This window comes from Epinephelus moara, chromosome 18, assembly GCF_006386435.1.
Source record: "Epinephelus moara isolate mb chromosome 18, YSFRI_EMoa_1.0, whole genome shotgun sequence".
Taxonomy (NCBI): Eukaryota; Metazoa; Chordata; class Actinopteri; order Perciformes; family Serranidae; genus Epinephelus; species Epinephelus moara.
This window is the reverse complement of record NC_065523.1, coordinates 10,279,219-10,306,958: the sequence shown is the minus strand read 5'-3', so window position 1 is coordinate 10,306,958 and position 27,740 is coordinate 10,279,219. Positions and strand designations below refer to the sequence as shown.

The 27,740-nt window shown below is 39.3% G+C and overlaps 1 protein-coding gene across 1 annotated transcript in view; it reads right to left on the bottom strand.

Annotated features, from left to right (window-relative positions):
• The window catches only part of tmem104 (transmembrane protein 104), a 79,861-nt gene that overhangs the window by 35,772 nt on the left and 16,349 nt on the right, over window positions 1-27,740 (bottom strand). The window contains exons 7-8 of the mRNA XM_050070197.1: window positions 22,411-22,510; window positions 20,221-20,317 (exon numbers count right to left, since the gene is read on the bottom strand). Of these exons, the coding sequence (XP_049926154.1) occupies window positions 20,221-20,317; window positions 22,411-22,510 (197 nt within the window). The remainder of the gene's footprint in view (window positions 1-20,220; window positions 20,318-22,410; window positions 22,511-27,740) is intronic.

Genomic DNA, 27,740 nt, shown 5'->3' with positions numbered 1-27,740 from the left:
TAAAACACACTGGCGCTTTTGTTTTCAGTTGTTTAGCCTACTGTAAATGCAAGATGTTTCAAACACAGAAAAAAGCGCATGACAAGGTTTTGTGATTCATTAAAACATTTTGCATGACATATTTTACCATTACCCCTTTAACGAAGCCATAAAACCTACATAAAACGCCGGATGTAATTAATTACAAGATGGATTTCACAAAACAGACATATGCAGTTTCAATTCAAACAACTCTACACCAGTTGAAACACAGATCTGGGCTGCTTCCTCACCAGCAGAACTGCTGAAAAAACTGCAATAATTCAAGACCTCTACAACTGCATGCATCATTTAACTTTAATTAAGACCTTGAGTTGAGACCTTGAATGTGTAAAGTATAGAGTCAGGCAATGAGACACTTTTTTTCAGCCTACAGTTTGACAGAAATTAAGATATTGCTCACATTCCCAGAGCACATCCACAATTTGCTTTTCTTCTCATTAAGACTGATTAAGATAAATCAGTAGAGAGAAATGAACCAAGTATTCAACACACATTTAGACGCGTCACAGCCCTACAATACTGTCTATATACAGTCCATATATTTTGTGTGTGTGTGTGTGTTCACGAGGAATCAAGACCTAAAAAAGACAGATTCTTGAGATTTTCATTCAATATTTCATCTTAATGAAGCAAAACAAAATAAAATGCTCTGTGACTGCACAAGGCTCAGAAAAACACCACTTCAACTACATCCTACACACATTACGGAGCAATTCATTGTCTTGGTTCTGACATGTATGATAAAAGACTTTGGGGTTACCTGACCATGGTGGTATGGAATAGAGATGGCATAAAATAGGCCATAAAAGCCCAAGAGATACATACAAACCCTTATGATAGCAATAACAAGTCAACTGATTCATTGAACACACAGGCAGCAGGGAAGAGAGGGAAGTAAGACAAAGATGAACATGATTGTGAGGAGGGGGGGTAATACAAAGGGGAGCAGGGACAGTGCCTGGGAGGCAACACAATGCAGTTAAAACCATATAGGAACTGTACGTTTGTCAGGATGAAAGAGAGTCTACCCTCAGCGTCATTAATCACCAGCAAAATCTCCATCAAGCAGACTCAATTAACTTAAATAAATAAATAAAAGAATGGATGAATAAAATGATTTGACTAGACATATTTTAAGAACCAATTAACAAAACCATACATGGTTCTATCTTATTCTATCAGGACAAAGTACACTGTTGGTAAATAACCTTGTATTGGAATGGCAACATTAAGCAGCATCATAGTTTTTATGTCTGCTAAGTGACATTACACATCACGTCATTTATAACAAATAATGACAACATGAGTGCACTTTGGCAAAAAGCGTGGAGCCGAAATGATAAGTCAATGAAGCGGTTCGTCAACAAACAAATTTGAAAACGAATCTGATAATTGAATAATTTCAGGGATTCATTTTTCAGGAAAAAAAATGTTACTATTCTCTGCCTTCTGCTTTTCAAAAGTGTTTGTTTTATATCATTATAAATGTAGTATCTTGAATTTTCACACTGCATTTCAAACGAGACAAGTGTTTTGAAGAAGGCGCCTGCTTTTGTGCCTTGTTCTGTTTTTGATTAAACGAGTAATCAATTAGTCAAAAAAGTACAAACAGCTTATTGGAGTAACAGAAACATGTGCATGAAAAAAACAATTTAAGTATAAAGTTTAAACATGAATTGAGGCCATTTAATGAAGTAAATGTGTAGTTAATTTGTAGGTACAGCTAGTGAAACTATCCACACATTATGTGTCTTCTACACAATAAACAGTGTGAATGATGCTGTGTGGAGTGTAAATTCAAATTACAGCAGATACAGAAAAAAAATTTGCGGATTCTTGGTTAAAATAAAAAAGACCAACGAGCAGTGTGCTGGAACCAATGAGAAGCAATAACAACAATGGAGACCACTACAGACAAGATAGATGTTGCTATCGAGGCTGTTTAAAATTGACGTGTCTCCTTAATCAAAACTGTAGTTTTTTTTAATAAAGATACCTGGGTGTCTAGTGATTGGTTGGGGAAAATCTAATCCCCCTCATGCACGGAAATCAGTAAAAGTGTTGGCAATGTCAGACTAAAGATGAAAACGGAGTGTAATGAGTTGAGAATTCTGTCTAATATAAGACAAGAAAAAGCTATGACACAGTGCTGGCATGTATGAACTCATTTTCTAGAACTTAGCCTTTTATGTGTGTTATGACAAGCCACTGTTCAGCAAAGTTAAAGTCAACAGTAAAAACGGAGGGCAGACAGATTTTCATAAAACATCTTTGCTCTACAAATTGGCTGCGGTTTTTTTAGTGTCTGCGCTGTTTTACAAATCAGCCTCCGTCTAGGTGCCATTTCAAGGTGTTGACAGCGCATCAAAATGATTGACAAGCGTTTGCCTGGCAAGCTGGACTGCAAGTTTTGCTGACTCAGAACGTAGAACAAAACCGTAGAAAAATCTCAAGCTGATAAGTAGATGACATTTGTCTGAATTAAAAAAACAACTCAATTATAAACATTATTAAGAAATGACAGATTCAGGGTCAGTGTTATGTTAATTTCTCTGCATATTTTTGTGTTTTATGAGATGAGACTGTATAGCTGAGGCCTTATCTGCAGCCAACAGAAGCCTCTCCATCCATCTCTTGTGTGACTGTCTTTGTCAGCTCTGGATGCTGCTCACAACCCTCTGGGTCTTTGGGTCACCAAGCTACATAAATTTAACTTGCGCGCACACACACACACACGCACGCATGCACGCACACACGCACGCACACACACATGTATAGATGAATAAAGAATGCTGTCTCTCTCTGAATACACTATGCATCCTAAGTACAACTGAAGCAGACTTCAGAAAACCAGTGAACCAGGCTGTGGATGGACTGTCAGGCCAACACGATTCAATTCACTGGAGCTCCTTCAACCACTTTGTTCAAGTCTTGGTCTGACATTATTTTGTACAATCACTCAATAACCACATACATAAAATGTACTATTCTTATTTTAATAAATGGTCAAATAAGTTACGACAGTGAAAGGAGTGTATCAAGTGAATGTATTCCAAATTTTCACTATTTTATTTAGGCCAAGCTGTTGCACAACCACATGCGTTCAGATAACTTTTAACATTTGAGAATGCTGGTCTCTTATGTTAAATGAAAAAATGTATTTTTCTCAAAGTAAAATAAAAAAGGATACTCTCTGAAATAGTATTGAAATTCAGGTATTGTTTTGGCACAAAATTCCAAACACTACTCAGTCTTGAGCATATAACTCAATTTAACACCGTAGTCAACACCAGATACAGCAACTCTACCATGAAGGCCGTAGCCATGCAGACAACATTGGGGGGGGACCAAGTCTGCCGGGTGGAGGACCCCTTTTCAAAATTTGAAAAATCATTTCCTCCTTTCATTTTATTATATTATTTATCATGAGCAAATACAGCTATACAGTAAACTATGCAAAAATGTAATAAGTGAAAGCTTCTATTGACTACCTAAATTACACATGCAACAAAAGATAACTGATTACTTAGACTTCACATGGACTATCTGCCAAATAAGGTAATTTAAGGTAATCTAAAACGCCTGTGTGCACTATTGTTGGTCGCAGGGTGAATGCGTGGCTAAGTAACTTACCTATGATAGCTGACAATAGTGACTGTTGATGATTAGCACTTGAAAATGGGCCAAATTTCATTCTATGCTATTACTGACACTTTTTAGCTTAATACTATTTATTTTCACAATTACAGGTCCAGCGCATAACAATGCATTGACATTAACATTACCTTTTCATGCATGTCCTGACTGAAGTGAAGTGTTATTATTGGTTCTGTGTTTCAATAATAAGGTTCCTATCGACTGATGGGATGTTAACAGATACAAAGCAAGCAAGTCGAATATGTTCAGAATGTACAGGTCACTAACTGATGCGTGGATGTATGCTAGCTAGCTACTGACAGGAATTTAGCATGACACTGTGAGAAGATCCTAAGTTCAAAGAATTTGCATTTTTATACCACTTTACAAAAATTATCAACAATGATATAACCTTTTTAAAATCAATATATTGGGGGTCATTTTGAGCATATTTGAATATTTGGGTAGATGTATTACCCCCACTGTACAATTACTGCATTGTCAAAAAGAGTACACAGCATAGTATAAAGCATAAGCGACTTTGCCTGTATTCAGAAAGAATTTGTGAGTTACTCAACACCTGCAGGGCAAATATCTCCTGCGCCTGTATCTCTTCTCCCCTCAGGAAATGTCTTTTTAATGTTCTGTTTACCTCGCTGAGACTCTGGATACTGTTATACATTAACAACTGCTGCTGTTTTGACCCGTGTCAACATTGGAAAAATAAGACTACTGCTGTCACAGAACGCCCGCTGATGCATGTCCTGCTGCCACTGGTGTGTGGGCTGACATAGATAATAATAGGAGATTCTGTTTAGACACATGTCTCACGCTGTCAGTGTTTTTTGGCCTTAAGTGTAAGTGAGTAAATAGAGGTAAGGAAATATAGGTAAGTAAACCAGGGAGTCACAGTTGGTGTTTCTCCACATAGAAGCCTGCAGGAGGCAAGACAAAGTCTCATTAATACAGGACTCAGGATCGTTCACCTGCTTCTTTTAATAACACTGCTGTTGAGTACTATGTGTTTTCATTGGATAACCTGATCACAGCCTTGTTTGCGTGCAAACAAACAAGTGTGCATATTGGTTGATACTGCCTATTTTCGTGCAAAACAAAAACAAGCAAAGCTGCACAACATGGCATAGGAGGTGTGTGAAATGTGAAATCAACACCCACAATGCTAATTGCATGACAACTTTTGCTACCCTTTAAAACAGTAATGGTCAGTGGCCAGATTTCTGACTGCAATGCTACATACCCAAAGTTACAAAATGTGACTAAAGCAAATGGAAATGGTAGACACAATACTAGAATAAACTCTTAAAAAAAGATACTGATATAAAATCTATAGACAAACTCTCAAAGCACCTTTCATCTAATTTGAAACACATCCAATGCAGTAGCTTGTACTGTTAATTAGGCATGTGGCCCTGGAGATTACCATGTCTTCACACGATTAAAGATAGGACTCTAATGAGGAGAGGGAAGACAACTCAGAAAAAAGGAGAGGTGGAGGACGGATAAAGTGAGGGCAGAGATGCAAGAAGAATGTATCATCATGTTTCCTGAGACAGAGCGCAGCATCGGTCAGTATATTTTAAACCGTGAATAAAGATGGGATGAGAATAAAACAAAAGGCAGCCAGGTTTTGGGGGTCAACTTTTGACTGGGGGCATTATACTAAAAATAGATTTAATCCAAGAACTTTTTCACTAAAAGCGCAGGAAAATTAAGTATTTAACATTCAATTTAAGCCATACAACCAAATCTGATAGAAAAAATATAGAGCACAGACACCCTTAATTTTACTGCAGTGTTACTACATCACAGTAATATCATCACTGTCAACCAGAGACTGATGCAATATGCAAACAGAATAATTATGTTGGTTGGACTATTTGTGGCAGAGCTCAGTGTGATTTAGCAGGCGATTACGATGTTCCACTTCCATGGTTTTAATAACAACAAAAGGTCTTTCAATAGAGAGCGCTCACCTTTTACATTTACTTTGTTGATCTTGTTTACAAACTCATAATGAAAATTAAGCACAGATTATGCTGCAAAACAAAAACTAAGAAAGGCAGTTACACACTGCAATCTCTATCATATGAACATGAAGCCTCTTTGCAGTACTTAGATTTGGCCTATGCTTGAAAAAAAATTAATTTGTACGATGTGTCACCCCACCATGTCAGTAGGGGTAAGTGTTATTTAGTTCTTCCTCATGGCCACACTAAAAGGTCGGGTGAAAAGAAAACCTCTGAGTACACTGGCACCTTTGGTCCTATTCTTACTTTAACTGTATTACAATTGTGCAAAAAAGTAATAAACTAGAAACTCTGGAGAGGATTTCTGCCAGGCAGCCATGTTCTAGCCAAAACGCAACAGCCTAAGCAAATCACGGCCACTCTAGACAATGCACATGGTGCTGCTGCACCCGGTGGAATTGTCCCTTCCAGCTTCCTAACAGTCAAGATGGCGGCAAAGATAACTAGAATCACCGTCTGGCTGTTGTATAAATCCACCATGAACCAGTCAAGTCCCCCTCTGTTCCTGTAATATGACGTTAAATAATGGCCAGGAAAGTGTTTTTGCAGAGCAATATGTAACAGTGAAGATGACCTTTGACCTTTTGAATATAAAATGTCATCACTTAATAATTATATCCTATTAGACATTTGTGTGAAATTTTGTCATAACTTGCATATGAATTCTTGAGCTATGGCCAAAAACATGCTTTGTGAGGTCACAGCGACCTTGACCACTGATCACCAAAATCTAATCAGTTCATTCTTGAGTCCAAGTGGACGTTTGTGCCAATTTTGAAGAACTTCCATCAAGGTGTTTTTGAGATAGATGCAAGGTCACAGTTACCTTGACCTTTGACCACCAAATCTATCAGTTCATTGATTCCAAGTGAACATTTGTGCCAAATTTGAAGAAAAAAAAAATCCAGCAACATTGCAGGTATGGAATTAATCTGCAGATGCACCAGTTAAAAATAAGACCAAACTTTTCCATGGATGTCAGTTTATGAGCCACAGCGAAGGCCAAAATTAGGCCTGCAACACACTAGGTTAAGGCTTGTTGTTTTTAGCCAAGCCGATTGCCACAAATACCTTTTGTTCTATGCTTTTGCTGTGTAATTTTGTTGATTACTTGTGCTCCCTATTGGTTGGTTAAGATCAGTGAAGAGTCAGCAGTTGATGATGTTATAAAACAGTCAATAAAACAGGGTTTTCCAACAAAAATTAATCACCACAACAATGAGGGGTCCTTGAGCATACACAATCATAAATGCACACAAGAAATATTAGGCTGATTGGTCCAGTAATACTCAAGACTAGATCGTACAAAGACAGATTACGCTGAGATAATAAAAAACATATTCCCATTGTCATACAGAAAAGCACTACACTGCCATCTGTATAGGCTGTAAAGGTTTTACACTCAGAAATCTACTTTGAATCACTGTATACAAACATGGCTGGGATTAATAAGGTAATACAGAAATTAAAATTATTTCGAAATAGATTGGTCACTGTAAAACATAAATTACATTCTGTTATAGGGGTACCCCAGGCTCAGTGCAGCAGAGGCCAAGATATACTGACTTTGCAACCCCATTTATACTTATTCAGTGCGATATGGTCATGGTGTTGGTCAAGGAAGAGGCGGGAGTTCAGTATCACTGCCAGCCATTGAGTATTAGATGATAAATAATTCAACCTATTCAAGCAAAGATGGGTTTGCAGCACTGGGAAAAATGGCACTTCACAGACATACAGTAGTCAATACACACACTAACAATTCACATAGAAAGGTGTCAATCAAAATATGTGCCTCAAAAAAACTCTGCCTATAAACTCATAATATTACCTTGCTAAATAATGTGGAATGTACTTTAAAACATCAAAAAACTCACAAGAAAACTCCAAGGCACTCGCTTTTAAAACAATTAAAATGCCTTTATTGTTACAGTATGGAAGGTCACGTTAGACAAACTACTTTCAAAATACTTTCAAACCTGTTGCAGCTGTATTTAAAAACATGCATTCACCGACATGTGTTCCTCCTGAAAGAAAAGGACAGTAACTTATCAAAGTTAACACCGACGAGTATCCAATTTGCTGCAGACTGTATGACTTTGAACAAGCTGCTATTTCCAAGACATTCCCCTAATTAAAACTCATAATGTGCCGTTCTGCTCCCCAAAAAGGAAACCATTACACACCTACCTAGGTAAAAATAATGAGCAACAACACACAGTGAAGATTTATGACAAGCTTGGGACATATCTGGGGAGGAGATGAGAAATGATCATTTGTGCAGTTTAATAGGACGATAGTTATTTCACTCCGCCCATCATCCCAACTATTGTTAAAGGGAGACAGAGGAGGAGGAGGAGGAGTAAGAGGAGGCAGCTGCATTACAGTACAGGACACTTTCTACCCAAATTACACTGATGATAAACCTTGTGAACAAATCAACAAAGAGGACATTGTGTGAATATGCAATACGTCAAGACGTAATTGAAAAAGACAACGATTGGATATTCCATTTTCCTCCCTGGGTAAGGGGCACAATGGGTCAGTGGACAGCGCTTAAGCAGCTGTTCCCTAAGGAGCGACTACAGAGCACCATGACCTGACTACCCAATCAATTCAGAAAGACTCGCGAGGTGGACTGCTCTGCCAACCTACAGCATAATAACCCACAAACATGCATCTGGACGTGTAATGAGCTCAAGGTTACACCTGGTCTTAGTGTAGACGGCTATTGTTGACCTGTCTGCATTTTAAACATTACCACAAACTGCTGTAAATTTCACGGAAATCACCTTAATTTGCCTTCAGCCAGTGAGACCATTACATCTCTCTGAAATGTCCTTGTACCAGATAACCAGCTTCACACTCCTTGCATCCCGCATGTAGATTTGTCTCCCCCTCCTTCCCCCTGCACTGTCCCTCATTCCAAAAAAGAAAAAGAAATTACAATGAAAGGACCTTATTAAAGCAGTAAAGGGGACAAATGGAGTACATATACTTTATCTTACCCTCCAAGGAGAGATGCTCACAAACAACTGTGTCACTTGGAAAAAAGCACAATTCTTTAAAGAAAAAAGAACAAAACGAAAAAGAGGGATAAAGCTATACGCTCAATTGCACCTCCCTAAAACTAAAGCAGTCTAATACAAATTACTGTAATAAATCCTCCCTTCATGAAGCTTATAATGTTCATAGCTGTTTTAGAGAGATGTTGATTCAACTGCGTGATCGTCTGGATGTAGGATGTAGTTTGTGATGTTGCAGAGTTTTATTGCATTACACAGAGATGTGTTTTTGTTATTTAGCTTACCCTCATTGATATAAAAGGGGGGTGGGACAAAATCCTGTCAGCTTCAGCTATCCAAATTCGACAAACCAAGTAGATATACACAATTTTACAAGCCATACATAAACTTCTTGATTCATTTTTGCAAAGGAGGACTGTGGATTTTGTTCCCTGTCACTTTCAGTGCAGTCAGAAGAGATCTCTGAACAACCAGTATGAACACGGGGAATGATTATGGCAAGAAAAGCTCATATCGGCAGCTGACTTTTGTTTTAAGATTGACTTGAAAGATTGAATACCTATCCTTTAAAAGACAAACTATATAACTTGTAACTGCCCTCCAGATTCATACATGTACATTTTCTGATGAGACATCCCATCAGAAGGACGACATCATTTGTCAGCACCTTCCAAATTGCCACAGCAAAAACAAAACCTGTTTCAGTATGGGTATAGTTATGGTTTGATTAGGGTTTAGGCACAAAAACAACGTAGCTAGTGTTAGACAACCCTAAATCCTAAATCCTACATTTCCCATTATGCAACTCAATGGCATCTTTCATTACACACTCTTTGCCTGTTAAATACCTTTGACTTTGAAACTCCGCATCTCCACCTTTGGAAAGCTTCCCCCATGTTCCAGAGACATTGTGGTTTGGGGTTTAATTTACTACTTCGTTAAGGTTAGGGGACCTTTGTTGTCATGGTTACAATGATAACAATTTAGTTGAGGTAAGGGAACAATCATGTTAATAGTTGAAATAAATCAACGTTGAATTTTGGCAGGGAACGAGAAAAAAAACAGCAATCTAGACGGTGTTCTAAGTTAAATGTAAACGTGTCACTTTTGGAGCATTTGCTGAAATGACTGATGCTGTAATTTTTCTTCGGAAGACAGTCTCATCAGGACCGAACATACACACTAAACACACACACACGGTGCCCTTGACCATGCCGTGTGATATCTGATAAGACTTTACTGTGAAAAAGGGCAACTACGGTTTAATAAAAGCATGATGTATGAGTACATTCTTTACACAATACAAACAAGTTCTCCTAATGAATCAATGAATCATCCAGTTCATCCGGCTGCAACAAAATGGGCTGAATAACCACCTAGATCTAAAAAAAGAAAAGAAAATTCAGTGACCCCTGTGTCTCCTTGACAACTGCTCCCTCATCACCAGTCTTCCCAGCAGCAGCATCATGCGAATCCTCCCCGTCCCGATACGCTGCTCTGATACCGATACTTCCTGCTGTTGTGTGGAGTGGACTCCCCCCTGTGTGGATCGCAGCTTTAACACTTCTTCCTGCTGCGATAATCTCCATTAAACCATCTGTACTGTCGTCTTCCTGCTGCTCTGGCCCTGACAGGGAAAGTCGCTGCCGCTTGACTACAGTATATACTTCCTTACTGTACACATTGAGCACTTAGCCATGTGATCTGCAGGATGGCAGCTGAGGCTGATTCTGCTGTACTCAAATCAGTAAAGTTATGCCGATACTGGTACTTCAACAGTATGAGCTTAGTAAAATATGAACGTTCCAGGAGGAAGAAGAAAATGACCCCACAGTTCAAACCTTAAGGGCAAATTATGCATTGGTAAAAAGGCTTGTATATTAAGACTGTGAACAAATACTGGACAGCTTATTTATCTGTTTCTTTCAAAATGATGCTTTCATGTGATAAAACAATTTAACCTGGATTCTATTTTCATTGTTTCAGTCAACATTCTTATTAGAACAAAAAAATAACACTGCTTCAGCAAATTAATATAGTCAGACAATCAGACAGGTTTTAAACTCTCAGGTTGAACAAACTTATTTGGTAAAGAAATATGAGGCAACAAGGTACCACACACTATTCCTGTACAATGTGGGATTGTTACCAACAGTTCAGGTGTACTCAGTTTTCAGTTTTACACCTAAATAAAGTGTTCAGACTTGATATTATGTCTGATTCTGATTGAGATGAAATCCAACTGTGCTGCCCAGTTCTGTCTTTAAAGTATGACAACAAACTTTTAACTGATACAAAGTTGGTACTAGTTTGAGCTGAATATTGTGTAAAAAATGTTGATACCCGTACGAATACCAGCACCCTTAAAGTGATACCACTACCAATAGAGTACTTCATTGGATACCTAAAATGTGAATGGAGTGGCATGTAGTTCAGCCATGCCTTTGAATGTTTTGGTGGCATCTCAGCACGCTGAACTGTCAACTCTGTCAAACACACCACAACACAATGTGCGATTTCACCGCACCACAAACTGTATGGGTTGTAGCTGCTGCTGTGGGAGTTTGAGCTCCATGCCAGGGGAAAGTTGTAAGAGTTTTCCCAACTACACACACAGTGACAGAGGTAACTGTTAGCATCCCACGGCTGATTACTGATTATCAACTGCTGATTGTTAACTGATTATTAACAAGACTAATGACTAATGATGCTTTGGTGTCTGCTATTAACTACCATTTAACGGCTAAAGTGTTGGATGTTAGCCACTGCCGCTGTGTTACCTTGCACTTACCGGACAGATGTTGAACTGTCCGTTCGCCAGGAGGACAGCAGCTCTGGAAACTGCAGCAGAAGAAAGTTTGTTAATCCAGTGGAGAGTCGGGATGGTTTGGTATCAGACCCTGGCGCAAAAAGGATTAAATGCACGAATCGCTTGACTGGAGATGTTTGGATACTAGCTGGTACTGGGTTATTTTGGTTATCAAGTACAGATACCCAGGTCTAGTGATGGTATAGAATTTGTTACCATAATTTTGCTCCTTTCCTGTGTTAAGTTGGCGAAGCTACAATTGGAGTGAAGAGAAATCTTCTATAACTTAAAGTGCATTATTTTTGTTGAATTTTATATCTGTTAACAAATCTCCCTAAAAAGCCTGACAGATAAATATGTCAAATTATTCACCCAACCTGCTACTGTTTTTTTTTCTCACTTTTGACTGTGTGTAACAGGCAGAGACTCTGCAGTAAAAAGATGGCAGGAGGCCTTCACAGGCAACAGCCATCAAGGTCACAGAAATTCCTCTTGGAATAAATCTTTATTAGTCAGTTAATTAATCAATCAGCTCTTTATTGAGAAAAGTGGCAGGGTGGGTCACTTCTGAACTCTTAGGGGACAGGCAACAACTTTGCCTGCAGTTCAAATTAACTTTATTTCAATACATAAGACAGTGTACAGCTTAATAGAAACATACTATAATCGAAACATCTGCATGAAGATAAGCAGTGAACAATGCAGTGTAAGCATAAACTGTCTCTGAGCTCATATACTGCATTGATTTTCCATCACTTTCCACATGCTGGAAGAACAATAAATCAGCCATTTAAATTGTACTGGCTGTCCAGCAGGGCGGAGTACACCAACCGCTGCTTGGCCAGCCACTGTGACAAAGCCCCTGCGGTGAAATTCAAAAAGAAAACTTAGCAGGGGACAATCAAGGACAGAGAAGTTTAATTGAGGTCTCGGGAATCTCTGCTGGAGCTGAACAAAAACCCAGAAACACCCCACTGTTGCATGGCAGCTTAATCTTTTCAATCAAAGCTGTGTAAAGGGCCAGGATCAACACTGAGTGCTCTGTTATGCAATGGCCTCGACCATCTCCCTTTCACACCCCCAAAGCCAACAAATATTGTAGATATGGGAGGAAAAGCCCTCTAGCCGTCCACTCAGGCAGCAAACATGAGAATCAATCAGCCGCACAGCATATCACGGTCGATTGATGTTCTTAAGAGCTTTCAGAAGCTTGGATGAGGAAAATGGCTGTGGTGACATGTCCACTGCTGATAGTGCTGATGTGTAAAGTCAATACTGATTAAGTCAAAGATCAGACCTGATGAATATCAATCGGGCTGCTTTGGGCCTTATTATCATGAAGTAATTAGTCTGTCTCTTTGTGAATTCAGTACTGAGGTCTTTATGAAAATGACAACGCCCACTATAATGAGAGTTTGATGTGCATTAAAACATCATTCTGTATTGGCTTGTGGCCTTTGAAAGCTGAAAAAAAAAACAGAGCACGACAAAGCTGGATGGATCATTGTGAAGATCATGCAGAATTTAACTTTGTGGAAACACATATATACCCCAGTTTCCCCTATAGGCTGAGTGTCAATGTCAAGACTGACACTCACTTGATGTGACTGACACATGATGAAGGAAGGGGGCCTGAGGTGTGGAGCTAAAAAGAAAATGTGCTGCCAGAAAACACACTAAATTCAAACATGCCCTCCGGGTGTCAAAGTGAGAAACAAGGGTCAGGCAATCTGTAGAAAACAACACACAGTTCAAGAAACTGATGGCAACAGGTTGAACAAAAGCACGGAAACAAAAATGAAGTTATTAGGAGAAGATTACAAAAACTGCGATGACTCCAAAGTAATCCAAACCAGGTTTCTACATAAGTGTTTGTCCTCACTTTCCCTCATCCCTCCTCATTTCCTTAGTGTCTACCAGGAGTGCTGCTGGTAAAGGTCTAGTCATCTGTACAGGGACAGCTGTTCTCAAACCTAAAAATAACCCACAATCTGTTGTCCACTGCCAACAAAGCACCCCAATCGCTGTGGAGCAGCCATCTGGGGGAACCTGCCAAAACTGTTAAAGAGATTCACACGTAAAAATCTAAGAACCTCCAGTCCAGACAGAAGGGGCACCGACGAATAAGGTCATTGACGAGAAACTGTTAGAAACCTGGCTGTTAAACTGCTTTTAATAATACTAATAGCTTGCATTTTTATAGCATCTTTCAGGGGACACAATAATTCTTTACACATATGGAGAACACAAACATATCATAAGAGAACAGTAAAAAGTAGGAGTGTTTGTTGGGGATAACAAAATTAACTAAGTCCCAAGAAGGTGTCCATAGACGCAGTATTACGGATTTCTGCCGGGACAGAATTCCAAAGGGTGGGGGCTGCCACACTTAGGGTTCTGCCCCCATAAGTCTGTGTACTGGTGTGGAAAGTTGTGAACAGACCCAGGTTCAAGGACAGCAGATTCCCAATGGGGTGTAGAGCTGGAGGAGATCAAATAATTACTCAGGGGGCAAGGGCATGGAGAGATTTGAGGGTGAGGAGAGGGATTTTGTAGGAGATACAAAGCTTGATACAAAACAGGAGCCAGTGAGGATGGACGAGGGTGGAGGTGATGTACTGCCAGGGCTTAGTGTGAGTGAAGATCCTGGCAGCTGAGTTCTGCACATACTGGAGCCTGTGCACAGCTTTGAATAGGTGAGGGTCTCTGCCACAGAGTCTGCAAGTGATGGCCGGAGTCTGTTTTTGAGGTGGTAGCGGGCAGAGTTGGTGATGGACTTGATGTGTGACTTAAATAAAAAGATGAAGTCCAGAATGACACCCAGGTTGCAGATTTCTAGGGATGGGCAGATGAAGCAGCTGTCCACACTGAGGTGAAGATCTCTAACCTCCTGGAGCAGCACCTCGGTAGCCACAATCATGAGCTCAGTTTTGTTGCTACTGAGCTTGGGTAGGTTAGACGCAACCATATTTTTATGGTATGCAGACAGTTGTCAAGGGACTGTGGGGGAGCTGGGTAGATAGTTTAGAGCTCAGGTACAGCTGGGTGTCATGAGCATAGCAAGCTTAGGCCATGGTATCGGTTGATCTGACCAAGGGGAAGCATGTAGATGGTAATCAGGAGGGGACCAGACACAGAGCCTTGGGGCACACCCTGGGTGACTGATACAGGGGTGGAATTGTATCCTATGATTGTGGTAAACTATTTCCTGTTGAAAAGATATAATTTGAACCAGGAGAGGGCAGCACCAATGAGGCCTGGGGATTCAGATAAGCAGTCGAGGAAGATAGTGTGGGAAATTGTGTCAAAGGCTGCAGAGAGGTCCAGGAGAGGGATGGGTGAGATTAGTGCTGATATAATTCTATTAATCTATAAAGTTTAAGGGTGTGCTGCCTTCTCTGTCTCTATCGTTGGGTTCCAGACTGTAACAAAAAGACATTTCCATACACCAGTTTGGTCTCTGAGCACTTGCAATCTGTATTTTCACCATTTTATGACATTTTATAGACACAAGATTTATCAATTAATATGAAAAAAATAAAATAAAAATCAACACATTAACAGATAACGATGACATAATCATAAGTTGAAGCCCAAGATGTGACCACTGGAACTTATTTGGGGTGATTCTCATTACACAGACAGATACTTAAGTCCAGCAGTAAAGAGTAGTGAATAAAAGCTTCTGAACTCATGAGGACTTTCTGAGGATTTCTCCTGCAGGACTCACAAAGGAAATCCTCCGTCCATCAACACAACAACTCCCTCTGTCTAACACCAACCCCCTTACTGTCTCTTTGCCTCTCTGTCCCTCTCTCACCACCAATCACCCACGCGGGGATTAAACCTCTTTAGAGCAACACCATAATCAGGCTGCTCTTTAATCTCTCGTCATTTTCTAAACTCTAAAAATGTTATGGCTGCAGTAATGTCTCTAGCATCGCTCCGAATGATTCCCCTGAACACAACCAAAGCAGCTCCCATATAACAGAGTAGTCCAAACATAACACAGCTACAGGCCCCTGATGGCATCCAGTAATCCACACTACACATGAATGTTACTGTAACTACAGTAGAAATGAAATGAGAGAAGTTCAATAAAAGAAGAAAGAAAGAAAGAAAGAAAAACTACATTACACAGGATAATCAGAAGAAAAACATGTTATTGTTGCCATGTAAGCCAGAAATTACTTGCTCAGCTCTCTCACTTATTTGTACAAAACATACTTGCACATCATATTCAATTATTTGGTACTAAATTAGCATCTATTTAATAATGTATTTATTAAAATATCTATGTGCAAAAAACATAAATAAGAAAGACAAATTAAACTTTTGGATTTCTAAATTGGGTTTAGTGCATTAAATTTGCTGTTCTCAAAAACACCACTTTAGAATACAACAAATTTCCTGCTTTATGCACATTTATTTATTCTGCATTAAGCTGGGTAGCTTGATGTTTGTATGAAGAACCCTGTTTCAAATTTATTTTTAAGTCAATCTTTCAGCTAGCAATTTTGAGCATGGCTTCACTGAATGACCCCTCAGAAACTCTGTACCTCTGTTAGACCTGAGTGAAAATGGTCCATTACAAAAACGAACACTCAGTTCAATGCTGTGGAAGGAGGGCACTTTGTCCTTGCAACTCAGCACACAACACTGGGAATACAAAGGAGCCCAGGTATGTCCTGGGCGGGGCAGGTTTTGATAGCTCTTTCCACAGGGTATAGCACAGGTGATGAGAAATAGTCAATTATTTAGACTCATCTTTTAGAGTCTGGACAGTGTCTCTAGGCCAGAGCCTCTGACCCTGTGAAGACACAGACACACATTGAAGAGACAGTCCACACACTGTACAGTATGCTAACAGGCCCTGCTGAAAGTTTCATCGCTGGCTCAATGATTTCTGATTTATTTAAGGAAAGGTTAACCAGAAGAAGAAAGACAATTTCCTGGATAAAAATATACTATATGCCGAAAAACGCATGATGTCCATGAGCAGATGGATTGACAACCAAAGTCAAAACAAAAATTCCTCAACAATAATTACACAATTAAAGGTATTCCGCAGCTGAGCATTTCAGTGATGACACCATAAACAGAGCAGATACATCATCACTGTTAAAGACTACATACAAACACAGACTAACAGAATACAAAACTGGGCCAAATTTTAAGACATGCATGGTAAATGGACTTGCATTTTTATAGCGCCTTTCTACTCATCCCAACACTCAGAGTGCTTTTACACTTAATGTCTCACACACACACACACACACACACACACACACACACACACACACACACACACACACACACACACCTTTATACACTGGTGGCTGTGGATACCACACATGGTGCCACCTGGTATTCAGTTCACCTGGTATTCTCACGCAACTACGCACCAGCGGGAGCAATTTGGAGTTCAGTATCTTGCCCACGGATACTTCGACATGTGGACTGAAGGAGCTGGGGATTGATCAAACTTTCGATTCGTGGACAACCTGCTCTATCTCCTGTACCACAGCCACCCCTAAAATCTAAACCAAGGGTGTCAAACATACGGCCTGTGGGTCAGAAACAGTCCACATACGCTTTTACCTGGCCCACTGGATGACTCTGCACACCTAATATTGATGCACTTGTAAAGGCCCAGACGTGTCAGGCCTGAGGAGCAAGTTAAACAGTGAGTAGTCTACTTAATGTAAAATGCTGCTTCAGAGGCTTTTCCACCCTGCTGAATAGAGTTCACTGAAACCAATGAATACTTATTGTGGTCATATGTAAATATACTGAACATTCAGTACAAAATAATCTATCAGACTTCTATCTTAAAACAGTATTAGTGGAACCCTATTGCTAAGGCACTGCCAAAACCTTATATTTGTAAATGCTTTGTGAGGCAGACAAAGACTTAACCTGCTTTCTCAATCGCTTCCACTTAAGTTTGGTGTGGTGATGCCAGCATTAATACACACGGGTGGTAACGTATGAAAACATGAACAAGTGATGACGGTGAGTAGTAGACTGACAGAATGTGGAAAAACATACATATAGACATATTGTTGAAATTGCATTTATTTTTCTTAAGACACCGCAGGCTGTAAAGTTTCGTAAATGGATGAATGTTTTATAATTGTTCTTTTTTACACTAAAAGAAGGGGAACTTTTGGAGGTGTTGTTATTTATAGGTTATTATATTGTTTTACTGATCTGGCCCACTTGAGATCAAACTGGGCTGTTTGTGGCTCATGAACTAAAATGAGTTTGACACCCCTGATCTGAACATTATAACATCAAAAAATGTCATTACGTGAATTAACATACACACTCACAGAGTTAGTTCAGATAGATGGATTGAAAACAGACTGACTGACCAAAGTCTGACCCTAGAAAGTTCATTTCGCGACTTGATTGAGATCGGATTAGCTGAGATAAAGAGACAGGAATTGGTCGATAAAAATAATGAGACATCAACGCAACTCACTTTTCCTTGAAGCAGATTCATGCAGTTTTTACACTTTTTGTTCTGATGTTTTTTGTAAACACTGCATGGATGAAGTAGCTTTAATTAAATGTTTAACAAATTTATACTGAACAAAGAGGTTTGTAAGGTCTGTAACTGAACACAACCAGTAATTCAACAGTAGAAACAGTGTGTGCTGTATTAGACAAGCTGAGCGTGATGTTGTGTCCTGTTAGGAGTTTAACGTACTGTAACACCACAGTTTAATATACCTTTAAAACAATGCAAATAAATTTGCACAGGCCTAAAAAGGATGTTGGTGTATGAATGTCTCCTTTTGCAGTTAAGAATGAATGTGTGGTTACAGCGCTATTTAAGAATAAGTTTAGTCAGGTATATAAAGAGAGGTTTCTTTTCTTTGGGATAAAAAGAGCACTGCTTGCAGTACATGTATGGCCGGTGCCCCAAGTATCAGTAGAGTTAGATAAGCAGGTCAGATCATTGCATCCCTACGTGTCAGTGTTCACCAGTGAAAATATTCTACAGTGTTACATCTCTATTTCCCTGAGCGCTCATGATGAAACTGGGAAATTACTCTGCAAAAATGCATGTGTAAACAAATTGAGCGGAGATTACAAATCAGCATTATTTCAATTTGCTTACATACAGTAAGAGGCTTATCCCATTAGGAGATAAAGGGGAAAAGTTCACTTATTGGCAAATTATTTGGGGTCTGCTCATTCTATTAAAATGTAGGCGAGGATAAGAAGCAGACGAGAGCACGGAGGAGGGAGGCGGAGAAATTATACAGGAGGAGATCAGCACATCTATCACTGTCGCTGTGCAAAGTTAAAGCTCAAGTGGAAATCACAGAGTTTGGCTCGCTTAAGACTTCAAGGACACACACACACACTTCCTGTGGACTGCAGAGGTTGGGTGTCCGGGGAAGTTTGAGTGAGACAGGGACTCAGAGGACAGAAAATGTTGTCTGAGACAGAAATGCAGGCCTGGCTTGGCACATTACACCTTGTTCACACAGGAGATAAAAACATCTGTAGTCAAGCTGCAACTGGACTGTTGAGGCCAAAAGTTAACTTGAGGTACATTGCTCAGCACTGATCATTAATTTTAACCCTGTCTTTGTGTAAATGTAAACCATCCAGAGAGTCTATATTTTCAACCTTATTTCCATAACAAATTTATGTGTGGATTTATTACCAAGATCTGTAGCAGAATGTAACAAAGTACAGTTTTGAGATACTTGTACTTACTTGAGTATCTCCATTTTATGCTACTTTATACCTTAGTTTTGAAAGTTTTAACAGCATTTTGGCTGCATGAGACTCTTCTTCGCTACACAGCATGGAGACCTGGTTGCAAAATAAGCAAGCTCAAATCAATTAGAAGAGTGAAACCTCGACAGATGATGAGATGGATGACATGTGACAATGTGTGGCAGAATCAGTTGCGTTTGTGTAACCCACAATTAAAAGAAAAAGGAGGTTACATAACCACGAGTGGTGCTGTGTAGTGTTTCTGTGTTGTGTAGAGTGGAATTACAAATGACTGTGTGCATCATATCCGAGGGATAATGTCAGTAAATTTAAGTAAAATACAGGCTTTGCTTATCCCGTGCAAATGCACTGCACGAAATACAGATGTGGAGGGGTAATTTCTAAATCACCTGAGGTCCCCTGGTAATACCAGTCCCATGTGAATAGGGCTTAAGATACCTAAAATTAGCTCCACCTTTACCAGCTGCATTATTTAAGTGATGCACACATTAATGCATCAATAGTTATAATCCAGTTATATAATATGCATTATTCTAAATACACAATAAGTGCTTTAACTTTTGGTATTGTAGTAAAATGATGCTCGTACTTAAATGCAGTTACGTTAGATGTGCTTTTATTAGCAGCAGAGTATGTTTACATTGTAGTATTTCTCCTTTTACTTCAGTAAAATATTTGCATACTTCTTCCACCTTTGACTGAGATGTAAGAGGTCCTAGAGATATCCATGCAGAACCATGATACATAGTATCTGGTCCTGGATCAGGGCAAGCCTTGAAACTAACTGGGGTCATGACTACAGTCCTGGAGGAGGTAAATAACTGGTAGTGTCTTTTACAAACTACTCGACAAGAGAGAGGGGGATAAACAGAGGTAAGTGCATGCTGTTGGGACTTACCAGAAACACCCGGTAAGCATCTTTTCTTGTGACAGGACCCCAGCACGCATCTGTGTCATTGTACTTCACACTTCCAGCACTGCAGGAGTGATTTCCACTGCACAGGAAAAAAACCCCACAAACAAACAAACCTTAATGTTTAAATGTTGTTTAATGTTTACCCCTATCTTGTGAGATTGTGCCACCTGAAACTAACACACACTGCAGACTGTCATTATCATTATTTAAATTCAAAGTCTGAACTCTCATTACAACTGGTCATGTAAAATGTCTGAGCGGCAGCGGTTGTGAAAACTTAAAGAGTGTCTCTTAAAAGTAATCACAAACCCGATCATTGTTGCGTGACAGACAGAGCTTTAGTAAAATCTTCTGCTTCTGCCCATGCTGCTAAGAAGTCTGCAGTTTGTGCCTTCAGGCAAAGCAAACTGCTTTTGAAGTCTCAGTTACATCTCACATTTATTCTTGCTCGAAGGTTAGCAAGGTTTGGACCACAGTGGAAGAGAATTTAATACGATCAGACAGCATCAGTGTGGTGTGCCTCAGGACAGGATGACGTAGGCCTGCTTTGTCACAACAACAATTAGAAAAAGAAGAAGACGAAATCATGACTGTGACTCTATTATTGTAAAATTAATTAAATGGAACAGGAAATAAAAGAAACAGAGTTTTTTCAAAAACTTAAAGAGTAAAGTGAAAGTATTAATTACATACTGCCTTGGTTGAAAGATCAGATCTCAAACTATGGAATCACTTATCTTTCTGTCAATGTGCTCCTGTCGCTTTAGAAAAAGAAACTGTGATAAGTGTTCTTTTTTTTTTTTAAAAATATATTTTTTAGGGCATTTTTTGCCTTTAATTGATAGGATAGTGAAGTGTGAAGGGGGAGAGAGAGAGGGAGAGACATGCAGCAAAGGGCCACAGGCTGGAGTCGAACCCGGGCCGCTGCGGCAACAGCCTTGTACATGGAGCGCCTGCTCTACCACTAAGCCACCGACGCCCCATAAGTGTTCTTTTTGTCTGTTTCGTTGAAGTGCATTGTGAACAGAAAAGTTATGAAGAAAGAGGACCATCCAGAACAAAGTTTAAAAGCCAGCATCTGTGATGGTATGGAGGTGTATTAGTGCCTATAACATGGCTAACATGCACATCTGTGAAGGCACCATTACTGCTATATGGTACAAACAGGATTTGGAGCATCATATGCTGCCATCCAGATGACGTATTTTTCAGCGATGTCCCTCCTAATCCAGCAAGACAATGCCAAGCCACATTCTGCATGTTACAACAGCATGGCTTTGTAGTAAAAGAGTGCAGCTATTAGACTGGCCTGCCTACAGTACAGACTTGACTCCTGCTGAACATGTGTGGCGCATTATGAAGCACAAAAAACAACAACCGAGACCCTGGACTGCTGGGTGACTGAAGTCATATATCAAGCAAAATTGGTAGAAAAATAATTGAACAATTAGTGTCCTCAGTTCCCAAAAGCTTAGGTGATGTAACACAGAGGTAAACAACTTTTCTGTAACATGGTGCAGGCATCAAATTCAGAATAAGTGTATATTTCGAAAAACAATTAAGTTTATCAGTTCTAACATTAACCATCTTGCCTTACTGAATGTAGGTGAAAAAGAATTTGCAAATCATTGCATTCTGTTTTTGTTTACGCTTTACACAACGTTTTTTGCAATCAGGGTTGTATTATACTTTCTTTAAAATTGCCTGAAACATTACTGTATGAAACTTTAACCATCCTCATTCCAAAATAATCTCACTACAATAACACTTGAGGGGGCATGGCTATTCTGTGGTCCAGGATCTGAAGGGTTGCGTCTGTGATCATATAAGATACCTTATTCTGACCCAGTCTGGCCTAAGGACTTGCAATAAAAATCTGTCTGGAGGGAGGTCAACACGACTCAGACGCCAGAGGCAGTGGTAAGAGGTCAGCAGGCCTAAAGGCCTCTGTCAGCAAAGTTTTATTGTCTTAATCTTGAGTTCAAAAGGTGGCAATAGGACCAAAGTGTCGGGGCAGAGGAGCCGATGAGATAAAGACAGATGTGCAGTAAGTTGCCAAAATGGAAAGTAGTAAATGTTCCAAATGTTCTTCAAGGGGAGCGTCTATATATACCGTTTTATGTAACAATAAAAGTGAGAATGAAGGGCATAAAGTGAGAATATAGGTCTTACCAGGCAACTTCCATGAGTGATATAGGCACAGCTGCTGCGTAGATGGCCAGGTCTCCATACAGATAGACTATGATGCAGATGTAGAACATATTGACGCCAACTGAAAGACAACAATGAAAATATCAAGACATAAATGACTCAAAGATGTGTGACATGTTTGTCTATGTGAAGAAAATGAACAAATTCTTAAAGTAACATGAGGTCAAGAGGTGATGAGCAAACACATTTGTCATCTTCATCAGCCGTCCAAATACTTAATCATGAAATATAGTTGATGGACCATGTGCGTCAAACTTGACCACTATGGTGCCATCTCTATTAAAATGCACTCTCATCCACACCTCTGCTCACAACATCCCTCCATCCCTTTTCTAGGACAGCAGAGACACATCTTATTGGTCCAATGAAAAATATTAATAGCATTAATTAAAAAAGTAATCACTCCATGAGGGAAATTTTCCCTGTCAGCTTTTACTCTCCACAGCGACAGGCTCTCCGCCATCTGCCCTTTTCTCTTCATCCACACACTCCGCTGGCAGGCCGCGGCCCCGGCTGCCTTTGCCAAGACAAGATCGAGGGCTTTAACCAGCAGACAGATCATCACAGTGCATCACACATCTATCATGCTCTTGAATTCTCAGAAGGGGGTTCAAGCGTCCAACTGGACCCCTCAGCTAATTCATTACTGCCAAGGAAATTAGAGCATAGAGTCCATTAAAAAGGAATAAAAAGTGACAGATTCACAGCATCACGGGCTACACTGATTCTTTTATGAATTAAAGGCTGACGGTGCCGATCAAACAGTTAAATTAGGCTGTGATCGAAGTTGAAAACATAAGGAACTGGCAGCCTAATAAACAATCATTCATCTGGTTGTAAAAAAAGCTGTTGATGTTAACTGATACTCTCATGAAGCTGCAACTAACATTTACTGTCATTATCAATTAATCTGACTTTTATTTTCTAGATTAATCGTTTGATCTATAAAATGTCTGACAATATTAAAAACTAGAATTATCGCCTCACGGTTGTATGCCTCCACCAACCAGTCAAGTTTACAGTTTACATTCATATCTGTCTAAACTCATATGATATATGTAGTGAAGACTTTGGTGGAATTTAATAAAAAGGTGTTAAGTGTATGGGGGCGAAATGGAAGTTATCACTACATTGACATGTATGAATTACATAATTTTCCAGAATAATTTCAATATCAGCAAAAGCAATGAGCTTGTGGTGGACTACAAGAGGAACAGGACAGAACACTTAGTTGTATCCTTGACAGTAGACAATGCTTCTAACATATATATATATACATATNATATATATATATATATACACACACACACATACATACATACAATATATAATATTGTTTATTAAGGACCTTAAGCAGAGTTTTTTTTAGCAAAGAGGTTGTGAATAAACCAGAAGTGTGTCACTATATAGAACCAATAATTTAAAGTTAAAGCCACTTTATTGAAGAGCCACAAAACACCAACCCTCTTAGTCCATTCAAAAGTGACACAAAACAAACAGAAAAGTGATGTAACCCATTACGTGAAGCAGAAAGTAATTTTACAAACTATTTTACTAGTTCTCTTAAAAAGAGGTTAGATGGATAATATGTAATTCTGAAAGTAATGTCACATTAATCAATACAAGCATTAACTGACACTGAATGGGGCAATCAACAAAGATGACTGCACTGATAAAAGAATTTTCAAGTGTTGTGCTTAAGCCTTGCTTCATTTTAACTTAATCAATATTTTGATCAAAGATAGAAGTGACGTGGAAAAGTATGACACGAAGCATTTCATGAGCTCAAAAAACTTTTGCACTTTTCTTCTTTCTGTCAGCCTCTATTTCTACCTTCGCCAGTTCCCTCTCAGTTTGGCTGTATCATAAGGAACGGTTTAAACTCCAACCTGGAAAATACTTCATTTCTGGCTACAGGTGGTCTTATATTGCTTTAAGGTCCTTCTGACATTTAACATTTGAGAAGTTTTGCATTTGTCAAAGCAAGATTATCAAAAGTATGGTTTTGGTATTGGTATCTTAATTCAATAATGAAATCTCTATAAACAATGGATCACCAATATATGTTTTCATGAACCCTTAAAGGCAAAGTACAGTATAGGTAGGTCTGTTCAGACAGAACTGATGAAATACAGGTAGGACTCAACCTGTAATATATAATATGATATTAAAATACAGTCCAAGTTCAGACTGGACAGGTGCATGTTTCAGGGTTAAGGAAGAGGAAGAAAAATTAATTATTTTTAAGTCTTATTCCTCACTTTGCCAGCTGAAGAAACAAATCTACTCTGCATTATGTCCCCTGTGGCACAACATTGGATGAGGCATATTAGTGTCTCTGTGGCACATGGCAGAAACAGGACGTACTGTACTCTGCCGCCGCTGTCAGTAAGCGATAGCAAGGCGAGAGCTCTGCATGACCACAGGGATGCAGGTCTTCACGGCACTGTAACTAATATTTCCCAATTACCCAGAGCCACGGGCAAAAATGCTGCAAAATGAGTCTTCACGTAGGGGCCCAAGCTTTCATGTAGCTGTGTAACGCACCACTATCCATCATCACTTTGCTTCTGACTGACAGCAGAACTGACAACCTCTCTGAGAACAGCTACAGCAAAAAACAGAAGGGATTAAATACTGTACATCACATAGTAGGAATGGTAATATATGTTATTTTAAGTATCCTTTTACAAAACATCCGCTTTGACCTCCTGTAAAGTCACAAATAACTCGCAAATTACTCCTGTCACACTGATATAAAAAGGATTAATGTTAATTTTAACTTTGAATTTGACCTCATTAACCTTTTTCTCCTTATATACGAATTGCACTTCTTGTGGGAATATCAGAGTCAAATTTTGATGAACTGACATTATAGACTTTCACAAATCAAATCTAAATTAAGCCAGCCCCGGAGGCAACAACACCATTAACAATATGTCTCTAAAAATAAGTAAATAGGACAGTACAGAGTAAGAAATGGACAATGGACAAGCTGTACGATGCAGGTAACACAGTAAGTCCTTTGTCAGTATACAATAACAATAAAGCAATAGTCACTGATCCTTGGGATGCAATGCACAATTACTTTCTCATACAACAGAAAAAATAAAGCTGAAGGTGATCATCAAATGTCTTGTTTTGTTTGCCCAATATTCAAAGACATTCAATTTAGTGCAATGACGGACGCAGAAAAGCAGAAAGTTCTCACATCTGCAAGGCTTGAGCCATCAAATGTTTGGCACGTCTGTTTGAAAAACTAACTTAACAATGAATAAATTATCAGACAGATTCAGATCTTATAGTGGCCCGTGATGTCTACTGAACCAATGTGTCATTTCTGTAAATAAACTTTCAACGCCAACCTGTATGGTGCCGTAAATCTTATCCATGATTAGCAACATTTATTTTTTAGCTCTGACACAGAGAGAGGAAATTCCCATCCTGAATCGTGCCTATAAACTCTGACTGACTCAACTGTTTTTCCCCAAAAAATAAGAGAGTAAGATCAGACAATAAACCTGTCAGCGTCCCCTGGAGGACAAACTATGTAACAGCACATTTAACCAAACATTTTAGGCATCGTCATGAATACTTCACCTCCCCAGTGACCATTTGTATATCAGTTACTCAGCCCATGTTACCATGAATTTGTGAAAAAAACATTGTTTGTTTTTCTGGTATGCCTCCAGTGAACAAAGAATCCAAAAACTAAGAAAATTCTTGTTGACCTGAATAAAAGGTGGTTATGTTTGTGTTAGTGTGTTAGATTTTAGTGAATCTGAACTAACCCTACCAAAGTCTCATAACACAAATAAACTAACTGATCGAGGCAGGTGTAGACAAGCAGCTCCCATGTTCAGCAAGGTAAAATCACTGCTTCTGTCAATGATATCTGGCCTAAAAGAGAGCATAGATAAGTTTCACTTCCTCATTGGAATAGGCTGTCTGGCTGGGAATCTATGAGCATACAACTGAATAAGTGAGACTTGAATTATACCGCACCAGTGTGAGAGTTTGTAATCAAATGTGCTGATACAGTTTTGCTGCTGGTAAACGTGGAGTTTACTGTGGAGGTGTGCAAGAAAACGAAAAGTTTTCTTAATTAATTTAATATAACATGGGGAGTAATTGTCATACAAATAGTCATTTAGGGGTTAAAGGATTCCTTAATGCTGAACGCAAACATTAATAGCGGCCATGTCAATGTATTCGACTGTTATATTTTAAAAACAGCCTGATTTGAATTATACAAGTACATGTCTGATTGACAGAAATAGGCGGTAATAAAAGGGAAGATACAACGTAGCAACCACTTAACACAAATGTGTTTTTCATTTCTTATTTCATTTCTTTTTTAGGCTTCAAGCAGACTTCTTCTTTCAAACTGCTCAATGAAACTACTTTTTACGACTATAAAAACATGCAAACACACCTTGAACCCAGAAATGAGTTTCCTGCTTAAGCACCAGTCTTACAAAATTTAAGCTACTTCTATTACTTTCTCCCTCACAGCTCCACGAGTGCCTCTAACCACCAGGAAGCAGAGCTGAGGTGTTTAAAGACTGAACTGATTCTAAGTTACAACAGGTCTTTTATTTTGAGAAACAAATCGAGCTTTCATGCAGCGAGCTTCTTTCCTGGGATTGAACTTGTGTTATCGATCTGTTTGGTTGATCACAGTTAGCCATTATAACATACTCCCTGAAATTAAAGTGCTTCTCTTACAAAGCTGACATAAAAAACTCTTGTAGCAGCGGCTTATGGAAAATGATAGGGCTGCAAGCTGAGGCAAATATGTCCATTTATCTTCCCTGTGGCTCAGGCACTCCAGACTTTCATTTTGCTATTGCTCTCAATGCACAAGTATGACATTTAGCTAAAAGTCAGTGAAGTATTAAAAATGGATGTGCCCATGTTTGGCTCTCATTAAAGACAGAAGCCCTGGTTACAGCGGAGTACATTACTATTCTCCGCCATGGTCCTCCGTATGTCAGGGGAGGGAGGGCTCACATTGAAGAAACAATCCTGCTGTTTGCACAGCCGCCATGTTAACCGGCACATCACTTCACAGAGGTAAGAAAAGCTGAGACAAGATGCTGATGCAAGGACAGCATTCTGTTAGTCTCTTTGTCGGTGTGACTTTAGCCAAAGTCGTCTTCTAATCAACTTTCAAATCATCAATGTGAAGGTTATAGAAACACCTTTCCACAGTGGTGCAGATAAACCAGCCCCCATCAACATTCCTGTCAGTGGCTGCAGGTCAGGCTGATACGATACTCATGGCCTTA